The sequence below is a fragment of the Typopeltis vanoorti genome, chromosome 1 (assembly GCF_054136105.1).
Source record: "Typopeltis vanoorti isolate ZY-2024b chromosome 1, IOZ_Tvanoo_1.0, whole genome shotgun sequence".
NCBI lineage: Eukaryota > Metazoa > Arthropoda > Arachnida > Uropygi > Thelyphonidae > Typopeltis > Typopeltis vanoorti.
The window spans coordinates 189,426,366-189,454,029 of record NC_143549.1 but is presented as its reverse complement, the minus strand read 5'-3'; the positions used below and the strand labels follow the sequence as shown (position 1 = coordinate 189,454,029).

General features: G+C 35.2%; 1 protein-coding gene across 4 annotated transcripts in view; it reads left to right on the top strand.

Annotated features, from left to right (window-relative positions):
- The window catches only part of drosha (ribonuclease 3 drosha), a 454,213-nt gene that overhangs the window by 55,199 nt on the left and 371,350 nt on the right, over positions 1–27,664 (top strand). For all 4 annotated transcript variants that reach the window (XM_090395920.1, XM_090395901.1, XM_090395928.1 and 1 more), the window contains one exon: positions 16,829–17,290. In XM_090395920.1, coding sequence (XP_090252046.1) covers positions 16,829–17,290 — 462 coding nt within the window. The remainder of the gene's footprint in view (positions 1–16,828; positions 17,291–27,664) is intronic.

Sequence of the window (27,664 nt, the reverse complement as noted above, 5' to 3'; positions counted from 1 at the left end):
GAGAATGGAGAACTGGACAATGAGACTTATTTGTGCCTATGGTCCCACAGAAGGTTCTACTAAGGTAGAAGTGGAAGAATTTTTTGAGGCTTCAGAAAAAGCAACTGACACAATGAAAAAGGAAAAGTTGGTCCTTGTTGGGGATCTAAATAGCAGAGTAGGAAATGATTGTGAGACATACAAAAATATTTTGGGAAAATTTGGAGAAAAGAGCAAAGTTAATAATAATGGCAAATATCTGTTGGATTTCTGCTCAGGACATGGACTGGTTATTACTAACACCATGTTCCAACATAAAAATGTGCACAAATTCACATGGAGACAAGAGGCCAGGAATAAGAAAAGTCTCATCGACTATGTTATTGTTGATAGTGATGTTTTCTCCCTGGTGCAGGACACCAGAGTGTACAGAGGATTTGAAATTGGAAGTGATCACTATTTAGTCTTGAGCAGGATAAAATTGAATTTCATATCGAAAAGAATAACATGTAAGAAAGTTTTAAAGCGAATAAAAGTTGAGCAGCTCTCAGATGTGAATTGTAGACTAAAATACACAAAGATTATTGAAGAAAAAATGAAATAGTTTGAGAACAGGAATCAAACCTTGGAGATTCAGTGGCAAAATCTGAAGAAAACATTGATTGATTCTGCCAGAGAGGCATGTGGTGAGGTTGTCTGCAAGGATAAAAAAATCAGAACTCCCTGGTGGACACAGGAAGTTAAAGAGGCAGTGAAGGAAAAGAAGAAAGCATATCAAAAGTTCCTGTCAAATAAGTCAGCTTGTGCTCTTAGAGAATACAGAGACAAATGTAAGAAAGCTAAACAGTGTGTAAAACTAGCTAAACAAAAGTCATGGGAGGACTTTGGCAAGAATATAGAAAATAAATATCAAGAAGGTGGCAAAATATTCTGGAGGTTGTTGAAGAAGCTTAGGAATGGAGGAAAGAGTACTGTAAAAGGAGTTAGAGATGATAAAGGTGACATGAAAACAGGAGAAAAAGATATCCTTGAAGTATGGAGTAATTACTTTGAAAAACTGCTAAATGAAACAAGCAGTGATGACAGCATAGTGATAAAAAACACTGACCAAGCATGCAGTCAGGAATACATATCCATACTTGAAGTAGAAAAAGCCATCAAAGGCTTGAAATGTGGAAAGGCAGCAGGAGTAGATGATATTCGACCAGAAATGCTGAAGTATGGTGGTATAAGAGTCTTACAGTGGCTGCACTGCATAGTTCAGAAAGGTTGGACAATGGGACGAATTCCCGATGATTGGAGTAGAGCTCTCATAGTACCCATATATAAAATGGGAAATAAAACTGAATGTGAGAATTACAGAGGTATTTCCCTACTGAGTGTTCCTGGCAAGATCTATGCAAGTATACTTGAGAAACGGTTGAGAAGAATTGTGGAAGAAAAGCTTGGTGAAGAACAAGCTGGATTCAGGCCAAACAGAGGCTGTCAGGATCAGATCTTTACTTTACGACAAATAGTCGAGAAAGCATGGGAATATAACAAAGATCTGTATTTAAGTTTTGTCAATATGGAAAAGGCATATGATAAGGTGCCAAGAAAGAAGCTATTCAATACGCTACAGTTATATGGTGTCAATGGGGCATTATATCAAGCAATACTTAGTCTTTATTTGAGTTGTAAATCAGCAGTTAGAATTGAAGGAAGTACAGGAAGATGGTTTAATGTTAAATCTGGTGTGAGACAAGGATGTACATTATCCCCTCTGTTATTCATTATCTATATGGATCACATTACGAAGGAAAGTGGTATTAAACATGATATCAAAATTGGAGATGTTAATATCAGCTCTTTGCTTTATGCGGATGATGTTATACTTCTAAATAAATCCGCTACAAGTCTGCAAGAGTCTCTGACTAAATTGAATAGCTGTTGTAATAAATATGGTATGAAGATCAGCAATAAAAAGACAAAGACAATGAAAATAGGCAGAATCATTGAAAATTTCAGCTGTGTTGTGAATGGAGAACCTGTGGAACAAGTAAAACATTTCAGCTACTTAGGCACGATTTTTAGTGAAGATGGTAAATTAAATATAGAAATAGACAACAGAATCAGCAAAGCTGGTATAGTGGGAAGTCAATTGAATAAATTCATATGGAATAAGAGAGAAATTAGTCGCAACACTAAATTAGCTGTATACAAGACAGTGTTCAAACCAGTTTTAACTTATGGGTCAGAAGTAAAACACTTGACCAAAGACTAGAGACCGCAGATATGAGAGTTCTGAGAAAGATTAGAGGCGTGAACAGATGGCATCAATGGCAATATCATATTAAAAACGAGGATATTAGGAAAGAACTTGACATTGTCAGCATCCAGGAATGTGTTAGCAGAGCTAATCTCAGGTGGTATGGTCACTTAAACAGAATGGGTGAGGAAAAATTAGGAAAACAAGTTTTCTCTGCCAGGTTGGCCGCAAAACGACCCAGAGGAAGTCCAAGATATAGGTGGATTGATACGGTACAAAGTGCCTTAGACGATAGAAATATAAGATCTGATAATGTTGGAGTCTTGACAAGTAACAGAGTGATTTGGAGGAAAATTGTAGATAGGCAGTTAGTAATGATGTAATTTTTTTCATGTAGTACTATCATATCCTGTACACCCCCCCCCTTGAGGGTACATGGCAGGAATTTGATGATGATAATGATAAATTGGTATTGTGGTGTACTCAAAACTTGTACTCCAAAATTACCACTCATCCTGCATCATCCATGTAAGTTGTCGAATTCTTCTACTATCATCCCAACAGCATGAAAGCAAGCCTTTATCCAGCCTGTACCTATAAAGGTAGACAAAAGTCAGCTAGCAAACTATTGTTGCATTGCTCTAACTTCAGCAGTCTCAAAGGTGATGGAGAAGATCATCAACAATCAACTTCTTCACTACCTGGAGACTGATCAATTAATTATCAATCACCAATATGGATTCTGTCATTCTTGTTCTACAGCAGACCTCATCACTAACCTTACCCATCTTTGGATACAGGCTATGGAAAGATTTGGAGAAACCCATATGATCACTATTGATATTTCAAAAGCATTTGATCGTGTCTGTCATTCAAGGCCTCTTGTACAAGATACCATTTGTGACGTGCTTTGTGATTGGATTGAGCTTTTTCTCTGATCATTCATTGTATTTCATAACTGACAGTTTCTTTTCATCAGATTTCTTTATGAATGCTGGAGTACTCCCATGGTTTTGTACTTTCACCCACACTCTTCCTCCTTTACATCAGTGACCTTCTCTCTTTTTTTTGCTGATAACTCCCCAATTCTTCTTCATTCGAGAAATCCTGTAGTACTCAAAATAGTACTCAAGATCTTTCATAAGCAGTTACTTAAATACTGATATCTCATCATTCTCAAATGAGATGAAGGTAACTTACTGAATCTTAGACCTTCAGGCCTGTCTTATTATCAACAAGAAAGATCCTACTGCACTCCTACTCACTTTTGATAATGTTTCACCATCCTTCCAAAATCAGTTTTCTCTTCTTGGGCTGACTGTCACATCTCGCTTATCTTGGCACAAGCACATTGTATCAGTAGCCTTTTCTGCCTCTAAAAAATGTGATGTTGTTTCTGCTCAGTTTAATGAAATTTGATATTTAGAATCTTTGTTAAAATTTGTCAGAAAATATGAAAATTTGTTTCATATTTGTTCCATATAGTATGGGCCATCTTTTGTAGCAGAATTAGGCAAAACAAAATTTTATGTACCCTGTATACATATATCTGAAATACATAAATCATAAATGAGCTGATGGGTCACAACTTTCGATTTACTTGTCCAATTTTTATAAATGGACCACTGCTCGTGTGAGTTCTTTGAAAAATATAACTTCATCATTATGATGATTCTTGGAGAAATACAAGAAATATCAACAGTCAAAAATTCAACTCTGATTTGTATAACACTGTATTTTACATAAACAGTTATACATTAACTCTAATGCTGATGTGGTGGAGTGGATTCTTTCTGCTCCTCCCATGCTATAATTTCATTTTTATTGGCAAATAATTTGCATTGATTATTATAATATTTTTTTTTCTTTTTTGCCACATTTGGAATATTTTATTGGAAAAAATTAGGTCAATAATTGCCTATAGTATTGGAATTATACAGGGTGTTCGGGATAAATTTGACAGTTTCGTAAGGAAAAAGAAAATCTTCTTTGTATCTATTAAATTTAATGAATTGACAAAAAAACATTACAGGCAGAGTTAATTACAATACTATCAACAAGATTTACTCAAAATAACCACCATTAGCATCGATCACAGCTTCAATTCTGCTTCGGAACCTCGAACAAGCTGATGCTACAGTCTCCCTGGGAAGGGCCGCAAAAACTGTTTTAATTTTATCCATTAACTGGGCTTTTGTATTACTGGAAGTGCGATTGGTGTCTTTTTCAACTGCGCCCCATACAAAATAATCCATGGGGTTAAGGTCTGGGGAGTTTGGAGGCCAAACATTTGGACTGGTGAAGTCGTAGAAATTTTCAGACAACCATTTTTGACTTTTCCCAGAGGTGTGGCAAGGGGCCGAATCCTGCTGCCATACATACGGCCTACCATTGGCTACCCTTGTTATCCAGGGCTTGACTACAGTTAGAAACTCCACGAACAAAGCCCGAATTCCAATGCCAGGGTTCTTCAACACCTGTTCCTGCAGATTTGCGAGGAATTCTGCTGTACGAACGCAATCAGATCGTCTGCTAGGGATCTTTCTTCTTGCTACATCCTCGTAGTCACCATTGCAAGTCTCTAGTTCATGCCTGATTGTTTTTACTGTATTCAGGGAGCATTGGGCAGCAGTCGTAATATCCTTATTTTGATGGCGGGCACGAATCATCATGATACAAGTTATTCTCTTCCATGATTCAGGTGGGTTCCAGCTATCCATCCTTTCTGACATCTTGTATATGAATGAAGAAGGGTCCAAACTTTTAAATGAAGAGAAGTGTGTGTTAATACATGTAACTTACTGAAAAATATAATTAATTATAAATATGTCAAATTTATCCCGAACACCCTGTATGTCTATAGTATGTATGCCAAAAAAGGGTTTGATTGTTTTGATAGTGAAACGGCATTGCAAACGCTATAGCAACATGTGATATTATATGAGACTATGACTATTATTATTATCATTATGAATACTCCTCCAGGGAGTCCAAGAACTCATTCAAGGAAATGATTGTGTTTTTTCTTGAAACATTTAACAAACAAGGTTTGAGCTTGTTAGTTATTGTGCTGTCAGCTGGTAATACATAAAATCATTATATGCAAAATAATTCCTTAGCACCACTCAAGTTTTGAAACTAAACAATGATTAATTGTATGTTCTTGATTTTAATTTCTTTCTGTTTCTGCTTTATACTCATATACTTTATACTGAGGATAAAGTATACTGCTTTATACTTTATCCTCAGCTTTTCTTTTTACTTCTGTCAAAAACATAACCATCGTTGCTGTTCATTCAAAATCATGTGTTGAATGCAATTGTAAATTGCACCCAATAATATATATTTCATTTTGTTAACATAAGAAACAAAAGAAAAAAGAGCCAAATATGTATGACAGCCTGGTATCCTTTGAAATAAAATGAAGAGAAAGAAAAATAGATGGAAGCATCACCATAGAGAAATGGTAAATGAAAACTGCAATTGCTATCATCTTTTTTCTTTCTTTCTTTCTTTTTTGATTTTTATTTTTGTTATTCACTTGTTCTCTATAGCCACAAATGTATATGTGCCTGTATTATTCTTGCCCTGACTTTATGTTGATGTGCTCTTTCAGCTATATATAAATCTCAGTCAATTCTGACTTGACTATTATTTATGTATATAGATAAGAAAACTTCTTTGCTCATATTTGTTTTACAATAAATAATTTTGATGTCCATGAATACAATATAGGTCCCTGTTCAGTTTATAATCTAATATATTTAAATTTGTGATCACTGTTCAGACTGCTGAGTCCTAAAAGACTAAAATCTTAACTAACTTACTAAAATACTTTACTAATTTTATTACTTCAAACTTGTAATAAATTATCTTTTTTTGTGATAAATTACCTAATTTTATTATTTCAAAAATGATAGCCTCAATCAGCATTGGCCATCAGGGCCAATGCTGATTCTAAAAATAGTTTTTCAAACCTACAGTGACTTAAATGTAGCTTATGTTCTTAAAGGCAATTAATACATCTACCAGTTTGTCCAAAGTTGGCTAAGTTGTGGATACAAGGAACCTTATACATTCTAGAATGTGCAAGTGGCACATGCTCTGCATGTGCTATCACACATGATTAAATAGAAGAATTAAATGCTCCTGCAATATCAGCTAAAGTTGGCAAACATAGAGAAATTCCTTTGTTATAAATTACTGGTAGCATTTAAGTCCACAAGAAACATTGCTCACTACACAGTGCCTCCACATGCCCTTCATCTGATGACTCTGAACAGTTCTTTGTTTTATGAAAACAAAGTGGTACTAAGATCATTCTTGAACGTTGTGCTTCAATGATGAAACTAATCAAAATACAGTCTTTTCTTTTACATTAATTAACCAAATTGTAGATGGGTCATACTTCATAAAAGCTTTGCATAATAGTTGTCCACACATGTATATGTATGCAATGTGTGAACTAATTTTTGAAGCTCTGTTGATAGCTTAAATTCATAATGATAATGTTTTATCTTTTAAGTACTGTACAAAACACATATCCCATCCCATTTTCACTTTTGTGTTAAAGTCACAGTTTTGTCACGACTATATAACTTTTCTTCTTAGAAACTTCCTCTTTATAATGGGGCATTAATCATCTGCCTGCATTGTCTGCTATATCTGTTAATTGTGTGTGTGTGTGTGTTCGTTCGTTCGTGTTCTTCTGGTCAGTTTGCTATCTGTATGTTTATTATTTATTTCTGGAAATTATAGAAATTGTAGAAACTGAAAATTTTAGCAATTATATTATTGCCAGCCTGATTGGCTGAGTGGTTAACATATCTGTTCTTCAACCAATAGGTTGCAGGTTCAAATCCCACAGTGGGCATGGATGCTTGTGATTATCTTTAGGAGTAGATGAATTTCATTGCTTTAAAAAAAATTAAATAAAAAACACAAAACAAAAAATATAATATCAGTAAAATGGGGGGAAAAAAACCAGTCCACCTGTGGTACTAATGTAGTGTAGGTTTACAAAAAAAAAAAAAAAAAAAAAAATCCTGGGTGAGAGCCACAGAAAACAAACAACTACATTTTAAAAATTATCTTAATTTACATTAATAATTTGATAACATCATCATATGACTTCATTGCCGAATATAATTTCTCCTCTTTGTACTCTTGTTAGCATTCAGTAATGTGTCAGCAATCTCAGATGGTATGGAAAGGAAAGATTAGCAAAACAAGTGTGCATTGCCAGGTTTGGGGGGGGGGGGGCAGGGAAGACCCAGAGGAAGACCAAAATATAGGTGGATTAATACTGTAAAAAGTGCCTTTGAAGACAGAAATATAAGATCTGATAATGTTGGAATCTTAACAGATAAGAGTTTAATTTGGAGGAAAATTGCTAATCGAAAGTTAGTAATGGTGTAACTTTTTCATGTAGTACTATCATAATATCCTCTACATCCTGTGGGTACTTATCAGGAGTTTGATAATGATTATGATGTTGCAAGATTTGACTAGCCTGGTAAGCCATACTATGAAGTACTGCATATTTGTAGTACTTCATAACATGAAGTACCCATGAAGTATTGCAGATGTGCAGTACTTCATGCTATAAAATAGTGCACAATTGTAGTCATTAGTGCCTAAATTCCTGTTATAGTAAACAATACTGAGTTTGATTAATTTTTGTACAGGAACTTACTAAAGTTCCTTTACAGCATGCCGACATCCCAAAAGGAATAATACAATTATGTTACAATGAGAGTTTTAAATAACAGCTGTTATTTAAAGTAACTGTTATGAAGAACTTTTTGTTGGGAAAAGTGCTTCTTATTCTTCTCTCTCTCTCGCTTTTTTTTTTTTTTTTTTTTTTTTTGTTGTTGTTGTTGGTAATAAATGATATCATGCAGTGGTGATTTATGCTTCTTCTGCAGTAAGCTCTCATATTTTCTTATAGCTCTTTTATGTGTTAGTTCTAGTATTGGCCTAGCCTGTTGGTCACATGTGATGTAGACTCTGTAGAACAGTCAGAAAAATGACAGTGCCATTTTGGTTGTATAGACCTGGATTTGAATCCTGTCTAGGATGGGAGATACATTTATATAAAGATTTTCTTCTTAGCAACTCGGGTCTTTTCCTTTTGCAAACCAACCAGCTAAGCAGTTTGGTTCCAACCATAGAAAGGATTTTTAAAAATGGATATGCAATATAAAAATGTTTTAAGATGATAATTTAAACTTTTGTGTGGATATCTTGTAGATTTCATCAGAGGGGCAGAGAGAGAGAACATAATGAAGTACAAAAAATTATCCAGTAAAGCCATTGGATAGAGAAGTGAAATCTAATAATCTTTCACTCATAAGATTGTTAAGTGGGAAAAAAAGGTTCTGTGGTTGAGGAAAGATCTTTAAAGATCTTTCACTTTATTTAACACCTCATTTAACAATCTTTCACCTCATTTAACATGGTGATGCCATGTTAAATGCGGCCTTGTTGTTTTTGTCAAGGTACAATGGCGAACAGCAAAAGTCAACTACTGGTACAAATCCAACTCATCATCATGATCATTCAAGATTGGCATCATCAATATAAGAATCATCATTGAAAAGAAATGGGAACTAGTAGAAGATCAACATAATAGGTGTTACCAAAACAAATAAAACAAAAAGGCAAAATCTTTCTAAGCAACAAGATGTTATATTCAGTCAATAACAGTTAGGGAAAAGTAGGAATAACTATTGTATATAACACTAAATACAAGAATAATCTTCTTGAATAGCAGGCCACAAATATCAGAATGGGGAACTGGATACTGAGACCTATTTGTGCCTATGGTCCCACAGAAAGTTGTACTAAGGATGAAGTGGAGGAATTTTTTGATGCATTAAAACTGCTACACAATGTAAAAGGAAAAGTTGATCTTTGTTGGAGATCTGAACATCAGAGTAGGAAATGATTACCAGATATGCAGAAATGTTTGGAAACATTGAAAAAAAAAAGAGCAAAGTAATAATAAGTTCCTGCTCGATTTCTATACAGGACATGGACTAGTTATTACTAACGCCATATTCCAACATAAAAATGTGCACAAATTCACATGGAAAGAAGATGCATAAAATAAGAAGAGTCTCGCATTAATGAATATCAATAATAGCATAGTCGCATTGACTGTGTTATTGTTGATAGTGATATTTTCCAGCTAGTTCAGGACACAAGAATATACTGTGGATTTGAAATTGGAAGTGATCACCATTTGGTTATGAGCAGAATAAAATTGAATTTCTTATTGAAAAGAAGTGTCTGTGAATAAAAAGTTTTAAAATTAATACAGGTTGTGTAGCTTTCAGTAATGAACTGTAGACTCAAATACACAAACATTATTCAATAAAAAAAATGAAAGCGTTTGAAAACAAGAACCAAACATTGGAGATTCAGTAGAAGAAAACACTGATTGATTCAGCAAAGAGGCATGTGGTGAGGTTGTCTGCAAGGTTAGGAAAATCAGAATTCCATGGTGGACTCAGCAAGTTGAAGAGACAGTCAAGAAAGCATATAATTTGTTCCTGGTTTGTTCTCTTAGAGAATACAAAGAAAAATGCAAGAAAGTAAAGTACTGCTTAAAACTAGCTAAACAAAAGTCATGGGAAGACTTTGGCAAGAACATAGAAAATAAATATCCGGAAGGTAGTAAAATGTTCTGCTGCTACTGAAAAAAATTAGAAATGGAAGAAAGAGTAAAAGAGTACTATAAAAGGAACCATAGATGATAAAGGTGACATGAAAACTGAAGAAAAAGATAGTCTAAATGTCTGGAGTATTACTTTGAAAGAATGCTGAATTAAACAAGCAGTGACAGCATGGTGATAGAAAACACTCACCAGGAATGCAATCCGGAATATACCAATACTTGAATAAAGGAAATAGTAAAACAACATTCAGAACTAAAATATAACGCATAGCATACATTTACTACTTGAGTCTTGGTTGTAGCTATTTGATCAAGAGAACATACTGTTAAAGCTCAGAAGAAATGAGCAGTTAAATTAATCAAATATAATGGTCACATATATCATTCAAAAAAAAAAAAGATTCTCAGAACAGCAAGATTACATCATATACACGTAATCCAATAAATCTGGCTTCTCTTACCATGCCATTGACATTATCAACATTAAACTTGGATACTCTATTCAAGTTAATTTAAATTTGACCATTACCTTTTATTTTCTCTAATGATGAAATAAGCATCAGACATACACGTAAGTTTCTGTGGGAAGTTTTTGGTTTTGAGACCACATTATAAAATAAATAAGGAGTTTAATAAAAAATAAGCAATTAAAACCTGATGGTTTAGCAGTTCTGTGGGAAGTTTTTGCTATTCATACCACATTGTGATATAAATAAAAATAAGCAAAACACAATTATATTTAACAGTTATGAAGTTATTAAAAACATCTTATATATGTAATTAATTGTTAATAGGCTTTTGTTGTGTAAAACTTTTATGTACCACTACCCCTGATGATGTAAGTCTTACGACGTATGAAACGTGTTGGGTTTTAATTGCTTATTTTTATTAAACTCTTTATTTATGTTATAATGTGGTCACAATGCCGAATGCTTAGGAGGTTTTAGGTATGCACCACTTAAATGTGAGAAGAGTATTTTAGGGTTGCATGGATTTGGGATTTATGCAGTAATAGAGTTGTGCAGGTGAAAAGAAGTGTTTTAATTGAAAGAGGATATCCAATTTTTTTATTTATTTTTTCCTAAGGTTGAAGAGGTTATCAATTTAATGTTTTCATGCCAGGAAAGGCCAGATGTACAAATGAACAAAAGAAGAGGATACCGATCTTCCTCTTCTTAGGTTTTGACTTTCCTCCTGTTAGTTAAGATTGGAACATTATCCAAAGAGATGGGAAAGAAAGAAGTAGGAAATCTTTCTTCTGCAAAATAAGACACATTAGTGGATTATGGTTTGGTAGCATCGAAACGCACTAGATTATTTTTGCACTAGAGAATGGTGAGCAGATTAGTGTTAAGCCATTGGATATGGGGGATCTTGAAACATGAATCATTTGAGCACTGAAAGGTTTGTAATTTATCAGCAAAACTATAAATAGGATTTGAGATTAATGAGAGCAAATTGTTACTGTATATGAAAAATGTAGTTGAGAGCCCCTGAGATACCCCTGGTATTGGTAAGTAAATCTGAAAAGAGGAAACCATTCACCGTTTCAGGTGAATGACTGTTGGCAAAACTGGCAATTCAGTTTGAAAGGTAGAAGTTAGTCCATAAGATAGCAGCTCAGTAAGGAGACCTCTATGCCAAACCTGATCAGATAGATGTCTTAGAAATGTCAAAGGTGACCATATGAGGTTCAAACTTTTCCGCAAAGATAGGTAAAGTTAATTTTCACTGGTTGTTCCATTATATGCAAAAGATCCAAGAATCTATAACTGTTGTAAAACTTATGACTTGGTTTTATTTATATAAAAATTATATGTTACATTGTTTTTGCCCTAAAAATTGCACAGTAACATAAATTTTAAGACGAAAACATATGTCCCCTCATGGTAAAATTTTGGCATTTTTGACACTGGCATCATCTTCCATTTTTAAGGTTCAGAGAAGAGAGGGAATATGCTGTAGTTAAATCCTGAAGTTTTGAAGATAACATATTTTCTTAATAAATGTGAAAGCATGAATGCAAACAGAAAATCATTATGATAAAACACTGCCTTATTATTAATTAATTATATTTTTTACGATGGATTACCTCTAGGTAGTCACTGACAATAGCATATGCGAAACAGTGACCTTTGATGAGATGAGCTTGGTCATGACTGAAATATTAGATAGACTGGCAGTATCCGAGAATGAGATGTTTAATAAGTGTGGGGTTAAAAGCAACAATTTTTTTTTTTTTTTTTTTAAAGAAAGCTTATTTGAAGACATACAACTGATATTTGAAATCCATATGAATTAATAATGAATAGATGTTGCAAGATCCAGCCACGTCAGTCCCACTTTTTGGTGACGTAGTTTGTTTCCACAAAAAGAACTCTCTACCTTACCTTGCAAGCATTTCCTCTGCAAAAGGATATCTTCGCAGATGGAGGAAATGCCAGCTCATTTTGGTGGTTCCATCTACGAAGATATCCTTTTGTAGAGGAAATGCTTGCAAGGTAAGATAGAGAGAAACAAACTACGTTACCAAAAAGTGGGAGATGAGGAAATGCCAGCTCATTTCACTTGGTGGTAGATGACCTTCATCATATAGTGAAACACTACTACTACTCTAGATGAAAAGGCCAAACGGCTATTTTTCTGGAGAGGTTGATAAGTTAAGGGGATAAAAATCCCTTATTGTTTTTCTACTACTACTCTGTTTATTGCAAGCAGAGTGGTAGTAGGTAAAGCCTCCCCCCCCTCCCACTTCATGCAGTGTGGGTGATACATTTCATAGGCATGCTAAATATACTTGGGAAATCAAAACCACCCCCAAGAGAGCTGCAAGCCAGTCGCCAGATGTTAATGGGCTCATCAGTAACAAGTCAGGAGTCTTCCTGGTCTGCTAGTGCATAATTCTTCTGCCAAGTTGTGCCTGCAGAAATGGAGTCTTGAGTAGTGGTATGTGGGAGGCACTATGTGTCATCATGTTCTTTTCAGCTATTTCCTTATTAAAAAATGAAATGTGTAACAAACAGTGATAGCATCACTGTGAATAAAAAAAAACTCCCTTAAATTCTCACTCTAAAAAAGCTAAATTTAAACAAAACGGAATCTCTACAAAAAAAAAAAAATCACTTTCCACATTCATTTCAATGCCTTTGGTATAAATTCCATCATAAATGACATTCACCATCACCTGCAGACTTTCTATTCTTGACTGAAACCCAAATTTTAGTTATAACAACTACAATCCACCTCCTTCACTGTTCAAATTACATTCTACATGATTATTTTTGCCACACAAGAATGGGTGGTATCTGTGCCTTTATGAAGAGCAAGAGAATGCAAAACTTAGAATAATCCTCTGCTTTTGAGCTCATCTGACTCCTTTTCTGTAACATTCATCTGCTGTATTTATTACTGCCCTCCAAATTCTGAAAACTGACCTAATCCACACCCTAAAGAATAGAGTAGTATAAAATGATGACCCTTTCTTTTAGTGTTGCATGGTGATCAGCATTCATTTTAGAAATTATGGACTTTACAACCGTGTTATAAATAACTCTTTTAATTTCCCGATGTTTCGATCTTCATATTAAGATCATCATCTGGAGCATATACAAATATACAGGACAAGCTGAGTTACGTTACATACAGTAAGCTAGAAAAACAATGATTTGATCACAGGTTATCAGGTTATTCTAATGGCATGACCTCTAGTGAAAAAAAAAAAAAAAAAAATGGTTCCATGGCCACCAGACATTAGACACATTCCTTAGCCACCTAAACAAACCACACAAATGCATACAGTTCACAATTGAGATTGAAAAACGGAACACACTTTCATTTCTAGATACACTTGTCACACGTCTGCCTTCTGGCAATCTTTCCTTCACTGTTTATCAGAAACCGACACATACTGGCCAATATATACACATAAACTCCTACTACAACCCAACACAAAAACTAGGTGTCATTAATACTCTAAAAAACAGGGCTCTGAAAATCTGCTCCAGTGAACATGCACTGAAAGATGAATTTAAAGTTATCAGCAATAATTTTCAAAAAAATGGTTACAGCCAAAACACTATTAACAAAATTCTCTACAAGACCTCAATAAAAAAACAAAGATAAACCAGACTACAATAAAACTATAACCATTCCTTACATTAAAGGGACATCAGATAAAATAAACAGAATACTACAGAAATACAACCTCAAAGCTACCTTTAAACCCCTCCTGCAAAATTAAAAGGCTTATTCAACTCATCCAAAGACCCACTCCCTCTGCTGGCCCATCCTGGAGTATACCGTATTTATTGCCCCTGTAATTATTAAATGTAATAATTATGGTGAAGCTGGCCTTTCTGATCATGCCCTGAACACCTTACATAGAATTGACTGGAAAAGCACTAGTTGTTTACAAAACAACTAGTGCTTTTGTTGTTTTGTAATCAACTAGTTGTTTATGGAATCAAATTTAAGGAAGCCTGTGAGATTATTATCAGCCACCCCAATCTGAACAATAATGATGGTCAAAAAAATCCCAAACATATGGAAGACACATATTCCACGCACAAAACCTTCCTCTCTAAGAGTAACTATAAACAGGACTGTAGATAATCCAGGATCCTAAATCAAAAATAACAATTGTAATGCTAAAAATAGGACATCATTGCTACTGAAAGAAAACTATCTATAAGAAAAAACGTTTATTCATGTTATCCTAAATAGAATTTATCTTGATGTAGTTTCTAAATAATTGAAAAAAAAAATTTTTTTTTTTCACTAGAGGTCATGCCAGTAGAATAACCTGTGATCAAATCATTGTTTCTCTAGCTTACTGTATGTAATGTAACTCAGCTTGTCCTGTATATTTGTATATGCTCCAGATGATGATCTTAATATGAAGATTGAAACGTCAGGAAATTAAAATAGTTATTTGTAACATGATTGTAAAGTCCATAATTTCTAAAAAGGAAAAAAAATAAAATGATGACCATCTCGTGACAGAACTCCAGACCCTCTAATGTTTTTGTTTCTCAATGGCTATTCCAAGAAAAGAGTTGATAAGTTTTTATTTTCAAATCCTACTTCTCCCAATAACTAGAATATCCAATGCAAAGACTCAATCATAATACCATATTGAAATCGATTGAAATAGCATCTCCTTTCAAAGTTCACAACATCAGAGCAACTTTTAAACCAACTCAAACTGTTCTTAGCTCCCTGAGATCACCTAAAGATAGTACACCTTTCTACAAATACCCAGGAGTATATAGAATTCCATACTCTTATATTTTAGCTTACATATGCTAGATACACTATGGATATGAGGTTAGAAAGAATATACACCCTCTGTCCAAAAAGAAACCGAACTTTTCGAAAATAGATAAACTAGTGGCGCCATCTGTTTTATCTTTTTGTGGTCGAAAGTGGCAACCTTCATTAGTGTTGTGTCAACTGTTTATGACATTTGTTTCATTAGAAGCCGAGTTATAATGCCAAGAGTGACAGTGTGTTTTGACGAACGGTCAGAAAATGACTTTCAAACAGAGAGCTGCGATTGACTTTTGTGTTAAACTTGGTAAAAGTTTTACCGAAACATATCAAATGCTTCAAAAAGCATACGGTGATGAATGCTTATCCCGTACTCAAGTTTACAAGTGGTTTAAGCGATTTCAAAGTGGTGGTGAGATGCTTGAGGACAATGAAAAGCCGGGCCGTCCAAAAACTGGACTTAGTGAAGTTAACATCCAAAAAGTGCACGATTTCATCAAAGGAAACCCAGAATCGTCCATGAGATAGATTGAAGATGAATTGGGGATTCTAAAATCAACTGTGCACAGCATTTCGACCGAGAGTTTGGGCCTTCATAAATTGAATTCGCAAGTTGTTCCCCACAAGTTGACTGATGACCAAAAAATGTATCAAATTGAACACTGCAAGGACCTCATTAAAACCACTCGTAAACCAGAAGAGGGGCATCCAAAAAAAAGTCGCTTGGAGAAGTCAAAAGTAAAGACAATGCTGATTTGTGTCTACGATTCCAATTCACAAAGAATTCATTCCGCCTGGCCAAACAGTCAACTGTGAGTTTTATCTCGAAGATTTGAAGCGATTGATAGCGAGAATTCATTGCGTACGGCACGAATATTGTGACAACCGTTCGTCAAAATGCACTGTCACTCTTGGCACTATAACTCAGCTTCTAATGGAACAAATGTCGTAAACAGTTGAGACAACACTAATGAAGGTTGCTGCTTTCGACAACAAAAAGATGCAACATGTGGCTCCACTAGTTTCTTCTATTTTCAAAAAGTTCAGTTTCTTTTTGGACATAGGGTATATTGCAGTGTTGACCATAAAAGAAAAGACAGCTCTAGTTTGGCCAACCATACTTATAATACCAACATTACAACTGATTTGAACTTTTCAACCATACTTTATAGAAAAGAACTTTTGTTCCAGACTTCTGAAGGTATTTGTTATAGTTAATTATATGCATAGATCACTGAATAAAACCAAGGACTATCATATTAAGTGACATATAGATTTCAACTTCACTAACTGCAGACAGCTAATGCATGCCACTCTTTTTTATGTTTATTATCTAGCATGAATTTACCCATTTTAATTAGTTTATTTGAATTTAACCATTTGTATTTTTAACCATGAAAAAGCCACCAGTTCTGTTTTAGGTAATGGAACTAGTATGTCTATGTAATGACTAAAATTTCTGTTTGTTTATGATACTTACTTTATATTTTTATAGTCTGAGTTAGCTATAATTCAGAAGTTGCATTTTTTCATGAAGCACTGAGTTTTTAAAATATGTATGCAGGTGCTTAATAACCATCTGATCATGATAACTGCATATCATAATTGTATTTATTGTATCATAAATACAATATTTTTTCTTTCCTTTTTAGACAGATACAAAAGAATAAAGTATCAGACGATTCGGAATCAAAGAGAGGAGAAAGAAGATATCATGGAAGAGAAGGCCACAAATCTTTATATCACAAAAGTAGCAAAATTGATAGTAGGTATAATAAGAAAAGAGTCATACGATCCCCTAACAGCTCTGAGCGTTACAAATCTCCTGTTCCTGAGCACTGCAGCTCTTCTAAAAAAAGGCATGTAAGGCATAGTTCAGAAAGAGACAGAATTAAGAAGAGGCATGATAGTAGCAAAAAAGAAAGCAAGAGAGATTACAGCAAATTCTTAAAAAGTGAAAACGATCATTACAAAGAGAAGTCAGAGAGTAGCAGAAAAAGTAATGAAGTAAAAGAGAGATATTTTAGTAGAAAATACAGAAGCAGAGAAAGGGAAAATAAAGATAGAAATGCAGAAAATCTTACAAAGAAATATTCTAGTGGTTTTACAGCAAAGTAAGATTTCGTTATATTTGTTAATCCCTTTGTTTTCTCTCTCTGTTTTCTCTATAATGAATGAATGATTTTTTTCATCTTTTTTGAGAAGTTAATCCATGAAAGATGGCACAAAATACTCGAGTCCAAAAGCTAAGGACGAATTACATTTCTACCTGTATAAAAAAATTTCATGACTACAGGCAAATGTGGATAAATTTATTTTATTGCCAGCATAGATAAATTATATTACGCAAAAACTGTGTTTAAATTTCATACAACTTAAATTGCAATATGTTTTTTGGCAAAAGTTACAAATTTCCTAAGGATTAAGGAAATAATGTACAGTGCTCACAGAAAACTATGCAGAGAGAGAGAGAGAGAGACACACACATTTCAGTATGAAATATGTCTACCCAAACTGCGATGCAGCTCTCATAACGTACCATGTGATTCAGAAGTTCTTGATGCAACCTGGTCCACTCCTCCTTCAAAACAAGGATAAGGCCTTGTTTGTTTTTTGGAAGGGAATTTTGCGCCACAATGAGTCTTCCTGTTGCATCCCAGGCATGTTCTATGGGGGTTGAGATCTGGGGAGCATGCTGGCCACTCGATTCAATTAATATCCTCAGTCTCCAGAAGTATCTCCACTGTTTGTGTATGATGTAGTGTGGCAGCATTATCATCCATAAAAATGAATTCTTCACCTGCAGCATCATGGAACAATCAAACATGACGTTGAAGAACTTTGTTACAATGTAGTTCCAATCATAGCCCCTTTTTCCAGCACTTGTAGCTGGGTGCATCCATTAAGCATAATGCTTCTCCATACCATGATCCCAGCACATGTATCTGTCCCTTTCAGAAACATTCTTGCAATGGTAAGCAGTACCACTTTCTTGCCAAATCAAGTGTCATCTAGAATTGGAGGAAAAATTAAAACAACTCTCATCTGTAAAGAGTACATTAGCTCATTGGTGTCTTGGCCAGATTTCATGGATACAACACCACTGAAAATGTGCTCTATGATAAGCTGTGGATAAATGGATGCAGATTACAGGCTTTCGGGTGTATAGGCCTACTTGTTACAGATGTCTTGCCACAGTTTGTTGAGATATCTGCCACTTGTGCTTGAATGGAGCCAACTTACAAGCTGACCTACCATGGTGCATCAATTACGTTTTGCTGTTATAATCAAAATCTATCTTCATGCTCCGTGGTAGAGCAAGGGTGACCTTTTAGTAAATGTCTGGAACACATTCCATTGGTTTGAAATGCTGCCCAGAACCTGGATATAATGCTATGTGAGATTCTAAACTTTCTGGCAATATTAGTAATTCTGCAGCCTTCTTCAAGCTTTCCAGTAATTCTTCTCCATGTGAAATCATCTAGATAATGTCTTTGAGACATTATCTAGATGACATCCAAGTTTGCAACTTTATTCCTTAATGAAAAGAGCTTCTTTCAAACACAATTTGCTTAGTGCAGCCTTTTGCCTTTTATCTTATTGAATGCTATCACTTGACTCCTTTGTGCACAATTCGAAAATTTGAATGTATACCCGCTTTCTACTTGAAATCACAGTTACACAAATTGACACGAGCTGATTTGTCAGAATTTGCAATTGTAATCTTCAGAAATAGTGTTCGTCTTTAGGTTTTGGACACCAATGTATTGAATGGTTGGACTAAGGATATTAGCCCAATTATAATGGCTTACCATTCAAGCATGGTAAGCCATTATAATTGGTAATCAAACAGTTAAATACTGCTTATTAATCATCCAGTTAACTGGTCTGCCTGGCTAATCTAAGGATCGATAATTACTTGTTTCTGCTTATTTTTAACAGATACATGTAGGTGATTCATAACTAATTAAAATATCACGAAAAGTAGTCATAATGTAAATACAAAAATAATGACTTTATTCATCATTTCTGCTTAGATTATATCATTATCAGAGTGCAATACAAATAGAAGACAAACATAGATTGCTATAGGACATCAAAATGGCATAAAAGTATATAAAGGTATTGGTACAATTTTTAAATTCTGTCTGAAATGACCGATGCCTTAAGTGATTAATAAATAATATCCATGAATTATACCCATTTTAGATAGCACATAGTTTACCATGCCATTCCTTAAATTTGTTTGCTGTATGCACTCTTACATGGAATACATTGCCACCCTCTTTGGCAATGTATTCCATGGTCCGAACCATCTCCATGCCAAACAGCCACTTCTGCAACTTTCAGGAAGTGACCAGTTCTTCTTGTTCCTTTCACATGTCCTTCAGTATGAAAAATTCCTCTAGTGTTGGTACTGTAAATATCTCTCAGTTGCTTAGATGTCTTAATCATATCATTTCTTTATCTTCTATTAACCACACTCTATAGTCTTCATTTCCTTAGTCTGTCCTCATAACCAATATTGTAACAGTCCTGTTGTTATTTTGTTAACTTTCCTTGTGCCCTCTCCAAGATTTCTCCATCCCTTTCAGATCCCAGTGACCAGATCTGTATGCTGTAATTTAGATGCAGTTTGATTGTAGCTTCACACAAATGGAACTGCCACCCATTTATCTCTGCTGGTCAGCATCTTTCTCAGTATTGTGGTAGTCCTCTGGGTTGCCTTCACCACACTCTTAACTTCACCTTTAACTTCAGATTTCTATTGACGAACATCATCCCAAGATCTCCCTGCCTCCTCCACTTCTCTAATAGAGTTCCATTAATAGAGTATGCATCCTCCCATCAGTGGATTCCCAAATTTCAAGACCTTATACTTGGTTGCATTAAACTGATATTTCCCACTTGTTTGTCCATCCATCCAGCTTATTCAAATTCTCCTGAAGGGTCATTGTATCAGCATTGTTACTAATAGCCCTTATAATCATATTATCTGCAGACAAATGAATAACTCCCTCCAATCCAGTGACAGTGTCATTGACATAAAGGTTAAACAATAATGGTCCCAGTGCTAAACTCTATGGAACCCTTGTGACTATTGTTCTCCTTGATACTGTTTTCCTGTGCTCAACTCTCTGATATCTGACAGTTTCCAATTCAGTTTGCTAACATGATATCTAAACCCATATCTTGCAACATCCACATCATGTAGCACCCCATCAAATACCTTTGAAGAAAAAAAAATGGCAGTATTTTATAATAAAGGTAATGAAATTACCTTTATTATAAAAGGTAATGAAAGAAGATTATCCTTTAAAAAAATCCATGCTGCTCCTCATTAGATAGTCTTCCCAATTTTATATACAATCTCTTACTAATTTCTCCAAAAAATCTTAACTACAAATGATACAAGCTACTTAGTAGTTTACTTCCATACCACAACTACCCTTATATATATAGCACCATCTTATTCTCCTTCCACTTCTAGATGATTTTTTCAGTTGCTAGACTTTCATTGAACAGCCAGATCAATGTGGATTTCAGTTTCTTAGTACATTTTCTTAAAACATGGCAAAATTCCATCCTATCTCATTTTTAAATGAAATAAGAACCTTAAATGATCCTTATTGACTTCTAGAGTATACTAGATATTCAAAGCATTTTCTGCTCATGCATTTCTAAGCCTTCAGTCATTCCACTAGGAATAAAACCTACTTTTCCAGAATGAAATACCCAACAAAGTAATCATAAAGTAGCTTTGTTGTGTCATCTGCATTGGCAATTGATCCCCATTTTCAGCTAACAAAATTTTGTCCACAATCATCTCTCTCTCTCTCTTCTACTAGCCACATAATGAGAGAATTCCTTAGGATTTTTTAGTCAAGTTCCTGGCCCCATCAGTTTCATCACCAGTTCTTATTTCATTTCATTAGTCTCCTCCACTTTACATCAGATTGTGTTTTCTTTTCATTTGAGGTATGTAATCTGCTATTGCTGTCGATAAATATTTCTTAACTTCCATGCACTGCTGGGTATCTTTCCCTCCAAATTATTTCTTTTATGGAACTACCTAAAGCTAGTTTCTAATGTTATTATAATCACTTGGTTTATATTGATGTTGAAAATTTATTTATCACTAGGTTAGACTATGATAGATTTAGTTTAATCCTTTATCCCAGTGAGAGCAAACAAAGTTTGCGCCTGAAAATATCTTCAGGACTAAATATAGTGTTGTACTATCTTATCCAGTAAGTAGTGCAACACCAAGGCAACTCGTGGCAAAGGTGGAGCAAGCTACCAGGCACTTCTAACCCAGTATCTCCCATAATGCAAAACACATTTCCTATGTGGATATGTATACTGTTATGCATTAAAGGGATTGGCCATCTACCCAGACTAGTTTCGACCTTTATTGAGGTCTCTTCAGTGGGAGCCAGGCCCAGAGCTGGAGATACCAGGCAGAAGCAGTATCAAGTCATCTGTGCCTATGGGAGTTGCCAAAAGGTTTATCATCTTTTTTAAAAATTACTCTGGATTTAGAGAAAGATGTTGAAAATTTATTTATCACTAGGTTAGACTATGATAGATTTAGTTTAATCCTTTATCCCAGTGAGAGCAAACAAAGTTTGCGCCTGAAAATATCTTCAGGACTAAATATAGTGTTGTACTATCTTATCCAGTAAGCTTATCCAGTAAGCACTGGGATAAAGGATTAAACTAAATCTATCATAGTCTAACCTAGTGATAAATAAATTTTCAACATCTTTCTCTAAATCCAGAGTAATTTTTAAAAAAGGTGATAAACCTTTTGGCAACTCCCATAGGCACAGATGACTTGCTACTGCTTCTGCCTGGTATCTCCAGCTCTGGGCCTGGCTCCCACTGAAGAGACCTCAATAAAGGTCGAAACTAGTCTGGGTAGATGGCCAATCCCTTTAATGCATAACAGTATACATATCCACATAGGAAATGTGTTTTGCATTATGGGAGATACTGGGTTAGAAGTGCCTGGTAGCTTGCTCCACCTTTGCCACGAGTTGCCTTGGTGTTGCACTACTTACTGGATAAGATAGTACAACACTATATTTAGTCCTGAAGATATTTTCAGGCGCAAACTTTGTTTGCTCTCACTGGGATAAAGGGTTAAACTAAATCTATCATCACTTGGTTTATAATTCCACATAAATTCTATTTTCCTTGATACTTGCATATCCATTCATTTTCCAAGTCAAGTCTACATGGTCACTCTCACCAACCACAGACAAGGATGACATAATGTTACAGTCAGATCATCTGATACTAGAACCAAATCCAAAACTTGATTTTCATGTTTCTTTCTCTGCTGTGTTGCCTGGGACATTTGTTCTTCAACAATTCCAGAAATTCTCTTCCCTTATTATTTGTATGCATTTTCCTCCTCCTAATTTATGTTGCTACTGTTAAAATCTCCTATAAGGATCATTGCTTTGCACTTGCTAAACCAATCTGCCTAAACATTTCATGCTCATCACTCTCTGTTGTTCTCTGGCCTGTAATAACATCCTACTAAACATACTATCCTGCTCACTTCCACCTCGTCCCTATACTCTCAAACCATCAGTGCCATTTCCTTCCAAATTCTTTACCTTGAGAGGATGCAACCCATCTTATCATAAGCAATATTCCACCACCCAATTTATCCTCCCTATCCTGCTAGCATATGCTCTACCCTTGCATTTTTGTTCCTGTCAAGATATTATCGTCTGTCAACATGTTTCACTGATTTCAGTAATTTTTGGTGGCTATGATTATCAATGCCACTAGTTCATTCCCTTTATTCCTGTTCTCACCCACTGTTTGGTATTAGTTTCCCTGTCCTAATACTCTCATTTTCCCAGAGAATAATAATATCTTCCAATGAAACCCATCACTTGCATACAGCTCTCCTCTGTTATTAACTGCAATCTAAGTATGAATATATGGGAAATATTATATCTTCCCTCACACACTCTTCTGCTGCACAACCTCACATTAACCTCAGATCTCTTGCACCTCAGTTGTCCCAACCATCACTTTCCTCTCATCCACATTCTCACCTCGCCTAACTGTGAGTCATATTCTGTTGCTCCTCCTGGCAAGCATGCTAACATTCTCTTCGCAAACCACAAGTAATCAAATCTTAATACATCACACAACTCACAGGTCCACTCATTAGTTACTCACCTGCATCTTTCACACACACACTCTCTCTCTCTCTCTCTCTCTCTCTCTCTCTCTCTCTCTCTCTCTCCTTACACTCTTCCTCCTTGTTCTCTTATTCACTAACCTTCTTTTATTTCTATCTCTTGCTCTGCTCCTGTACTCTTGTGACTTCTAATTTCCTAGCACTCCCATTCTTTCTCCTTCTTTCTTTCTCTCTCTCATTCCCATAGCTTTTGTTCACTTTTACTACTGTTCTTGCTTATTCCTCCATTCAAGTGTATGCAAAATATCTTCATGACTAGGCTACTTGTATATAGAGGCTGTTGACTTTGCATCAGTTACCTTAGTATCTCATATGCAAAGCACACTTCCTTTCAGACATGTATGCTACTATGCATTATGGGAGAGGTTCACTATCCAGTTTCGACATGACGATAATTCACAGGCAAACTTTGTTTACTTACACTTGGATAACGGAATAAGTGAGAATTAAATTTTTTGTCAAGTGTAATTTACTTTGTAATCAAGTGAAAAAACTTTCTCACCTTTTTTTCTCTTATCCAGAGCATTTTAATAATCAGGTGAGACACCTTTTTCTACTTGTATATGTAGAAGATATGGTTTCTGCAGTAATTCAACCTTGGTATCTCTGTACTTCTGACAATCAAACAAACAAATATCAAAAAACAAAAAAAAACCCAACAGTGCCACATTAGCTGCAATTACTTTAGGAGAAAGGATGATAGACTTTGGCAAAACCAACCCTACATTGTACTGCTGTGTTTCTGAAACTTCTGAAACACACACAAATTATTCTATCTATGCTCCTGTATGGCTAACTGTAACAGAAAATCCATTTCCTTACAAATAGTTAGTTGGAATGTCGACGGTTTAGTAAATATATTACTTGAACTTCAAGAATTTGCCTCACAATATCATGTGGATATTATCCTTGCCAACGAAACATGTTTTCTCCTTCTGATAGATCGAGACTTAGGAACTATATTTCTTATTGCAATGACATACCTGATGATCAAGATGATGGCATGACTATCTTCATTTAAAAAGATATACCACATAATGTAAACATTTCACACATAACCACTAATCTAGATACTATAGGAAATTCATACAACTAATACAGGCTTTATCAAGATTTTTTTCTGCTTACAATTCTTCAAATACGAGGGTGGCCTGAAACGTTCTCGGCCTCAACCATAAGTTATTATTATATGACACCTCCAGGGAGTCCAACGACTCATCGAGGGAGGGCACCTGCTCTACAGCTCTGTTTCCATCACTCATTCACAACTAACCGCAACTACACCATCTACTGCCGACCACCACCACTAGTATTTCCACAGACAATCACAAACATCCATGCCCATGGTGGGATTTGAACCCGCAGCCTTTTGGCTGGAGAGCGGATATGCTAACCACTCAGTTAGCGGTTAGATGGCAACACTATCTGCATGATTTTTTTTTTCTGAGTTGGTACATCTGCCATAAGCATCCTTGTGAAATTGCAAGTCATTCTATCAGGTAGTTTGTTTTATACAACTGTCTGAAGCAAAAGTGTTGTCTGTATCCCTTGAAATGGTAAAATTGAGTATCGTGCAGTTATAAAATTCTTTGTAAAAGAAGGTTTAATGCCAAAAGATATTCATTCGAAGTTCATTAAAGTTTATGGGCACTCTTCTCCTTCATTTTCAACAATTAAGAAATGGGCTGCCGAGTTTAAACATGGCCATACCAGTCTTGAAGGTGATCCACATGAAGGATGTCCAAAAAGTGTAGCAACACCAGAAATCATTGATCAAGTGCACGATATGGTATTGGATGACCGGTGAGTCAAAGTGCATGAAATTGCTGAGACTATAGGCATTTCAAAACAATGCATAGGATATACACCTTCTGTTCAAAAAGAAACCGAACTTTTGATAGAAAATAAAACACAGGCTAATTATAATTATTCAAATCATTTATTTCAATCAATATACTCTTCCTCAGCTTTGATATAGCATTTGGCATGGTCAATTAATTCATTAAATGAGTTTTTTATATTGGTTTTTGGGATACTGTTGAGTGTCGTGGTTACTGCCTCTTGAACATTTTCAGTGGTGTTGTATTGCTTTCCTTTCATCGACAAATAAAGTTGCGGGAAGAGAAAGAAGTCACAGGGTGTTAAATCAGGTGAATACGGCAAGTGATTCAACACACAAACTTGTTTTTTGTTCAAAAACTGTCTCACAATGTTCAAAAAATGAGATGTGCATTATCATGCAAAAGTGGCTATCTGCCCGCATCACAATATTCATGCCATATGCGACGAATTCTCACTATCAATCGCTTCAAAACTTCGAGATAAAACTCACCATTGACCGTTTGGCCAGGCAGAATGAATTCTTTGTTTATAATGCCCTTGGAATCATAGAAACAAATCAGCATTGTCTTTACTTTTGACTTCTCCAAGTGACTTTTTTTTTGGATGCCCCTCTTCGTGGTCTCCACTCGGCACTCCGGCACTTTGTTTCAAGGAAGTTTGAGTCCTTACAAGCGGTTTTAATGAGGTCCTTGCAATGTTCAATTCGATGCATTTTTTGGTCGTCGGTCAACTTGTGGGGAACAAATTGCGAATTCGTCGAAATGTGCACAGTTGATTTTGGAATCCCAATTCATCTTCAATCAATGAAATCATGCACTTTTTGGATGTTAACTTCACTCGGTCCAGTTTTTGGATTACCCGGCTTTTCATTGTCCTCAAGCATCTCACGACCACTTTGAAATCGCTTAAACCACTTGTAAACTTGAGTACGGGATAAACATTCAGCACCGTATGCTTTTTCAAGCATTTGATGCGTTTCGGTAAAATGTTTACCAAGTTTAACACAAAAGTCAATCACAGCTCTCTGTTTGAAAGTCATTTTCTGACCGTTCGTCAAAACACACTGTCACTCTTGGCACTATAACTCAGCTTCTAATGAAACAAATGTCATAAACAGTTGACAACACTAATGAAGGTTACCGCTTTCGCCAACAAAAAGATATAACAGGTGGCACCATTAGTTTCTTCTATTTTCGAACAGTTCGGTTTCTTTTTGTATAGAGGGTGTATTTGCATGAAGAATTGCAAATGAAAAAGCTTTGCGCAAGATGGGTACCATGCTTGCTCACAGCAGATCAAAAACGCACTTGCATGAAAATCTCTGTGCAGTGTTTAGAGCATTTTAACAAGAATAAAACTGATTTTGTGCGTTGATTTATTACTATGGATGAGACTTGGATTCACCATTACACACCAGAATCCAAACAGCAGTCAAAACAGTGGATAGAAACCAATTGTTCAGCACCAAAGAAGACAAAGTTGGTTCCATCAGCAGGAAAGGTCATGACCGGTGTTTTGGGATGCTAAAAATATTTTGTTTATTAATTATCTTGAAAAGGGTAAAACAATAACTGTAGAATATTACTGCTATCTTTTAACCGGACTAGATGAAAAAATTCGTGAGAAAAGACCCGGTTTGCAGAAGGAAAAAATCATCTTTCTTCAGGACAATGCACCTGTCCACAAAGGTGTTTTGGCAATGGGAAAATTAAGGGATCTGCACTATGAATTGTTGGATCCACCCTATTCCCCAGATTTGGCTCCCTCTGACTTCTATCTCTTCCTCTTACTGAGAACCACTACAGGGATGGGATAATGGTGCTGAAATAAATGTATTAGTCTTAAGGGAGATTATGTTAAAAAATAAAAATAATTTTGGGATTATAAATTCGTTTTTTCATTGTTAGGCTGAGAACTTTTCAGGCCACCCTCATAAATGGCTATTAGAATCTGATTTAGAAGAAGTACTAGAGGCACAGGCCACGCAATCTTTATTGCAGGAGATTTAAATTCAAAACATGCTCAGAATGTAAAATGTACTTACGATAATGGAAAAATGCTCAGTTTCTTTATTGCCACCAGGCATATAGCAGTTATTGGTTGTTTCTTGTCACCCTTCATTTATATGACTCCTTGTCTGGTCATTTCATTCTTAGTCTTTGCTGATTATGTGTCTTTAAAGTGCCTTTGATAATGCTAACTTGAGCTGGGAAAATGTTATCTAAATATTTAATTTAGTTAGTAAATGATTTATTTTCATTCCAGTTCCATGTAGTTTTTATTCCAGAAACTTCAACATGAATCACTATAGCTATGGAAATTTGAATGTGGAAATAGCTGATTTTTTGCAGAATAATGATTTCCTAGATATTCATGAAAAATATGTCTTTTGATTGATATAGTTTCTTGTAAGTACAGG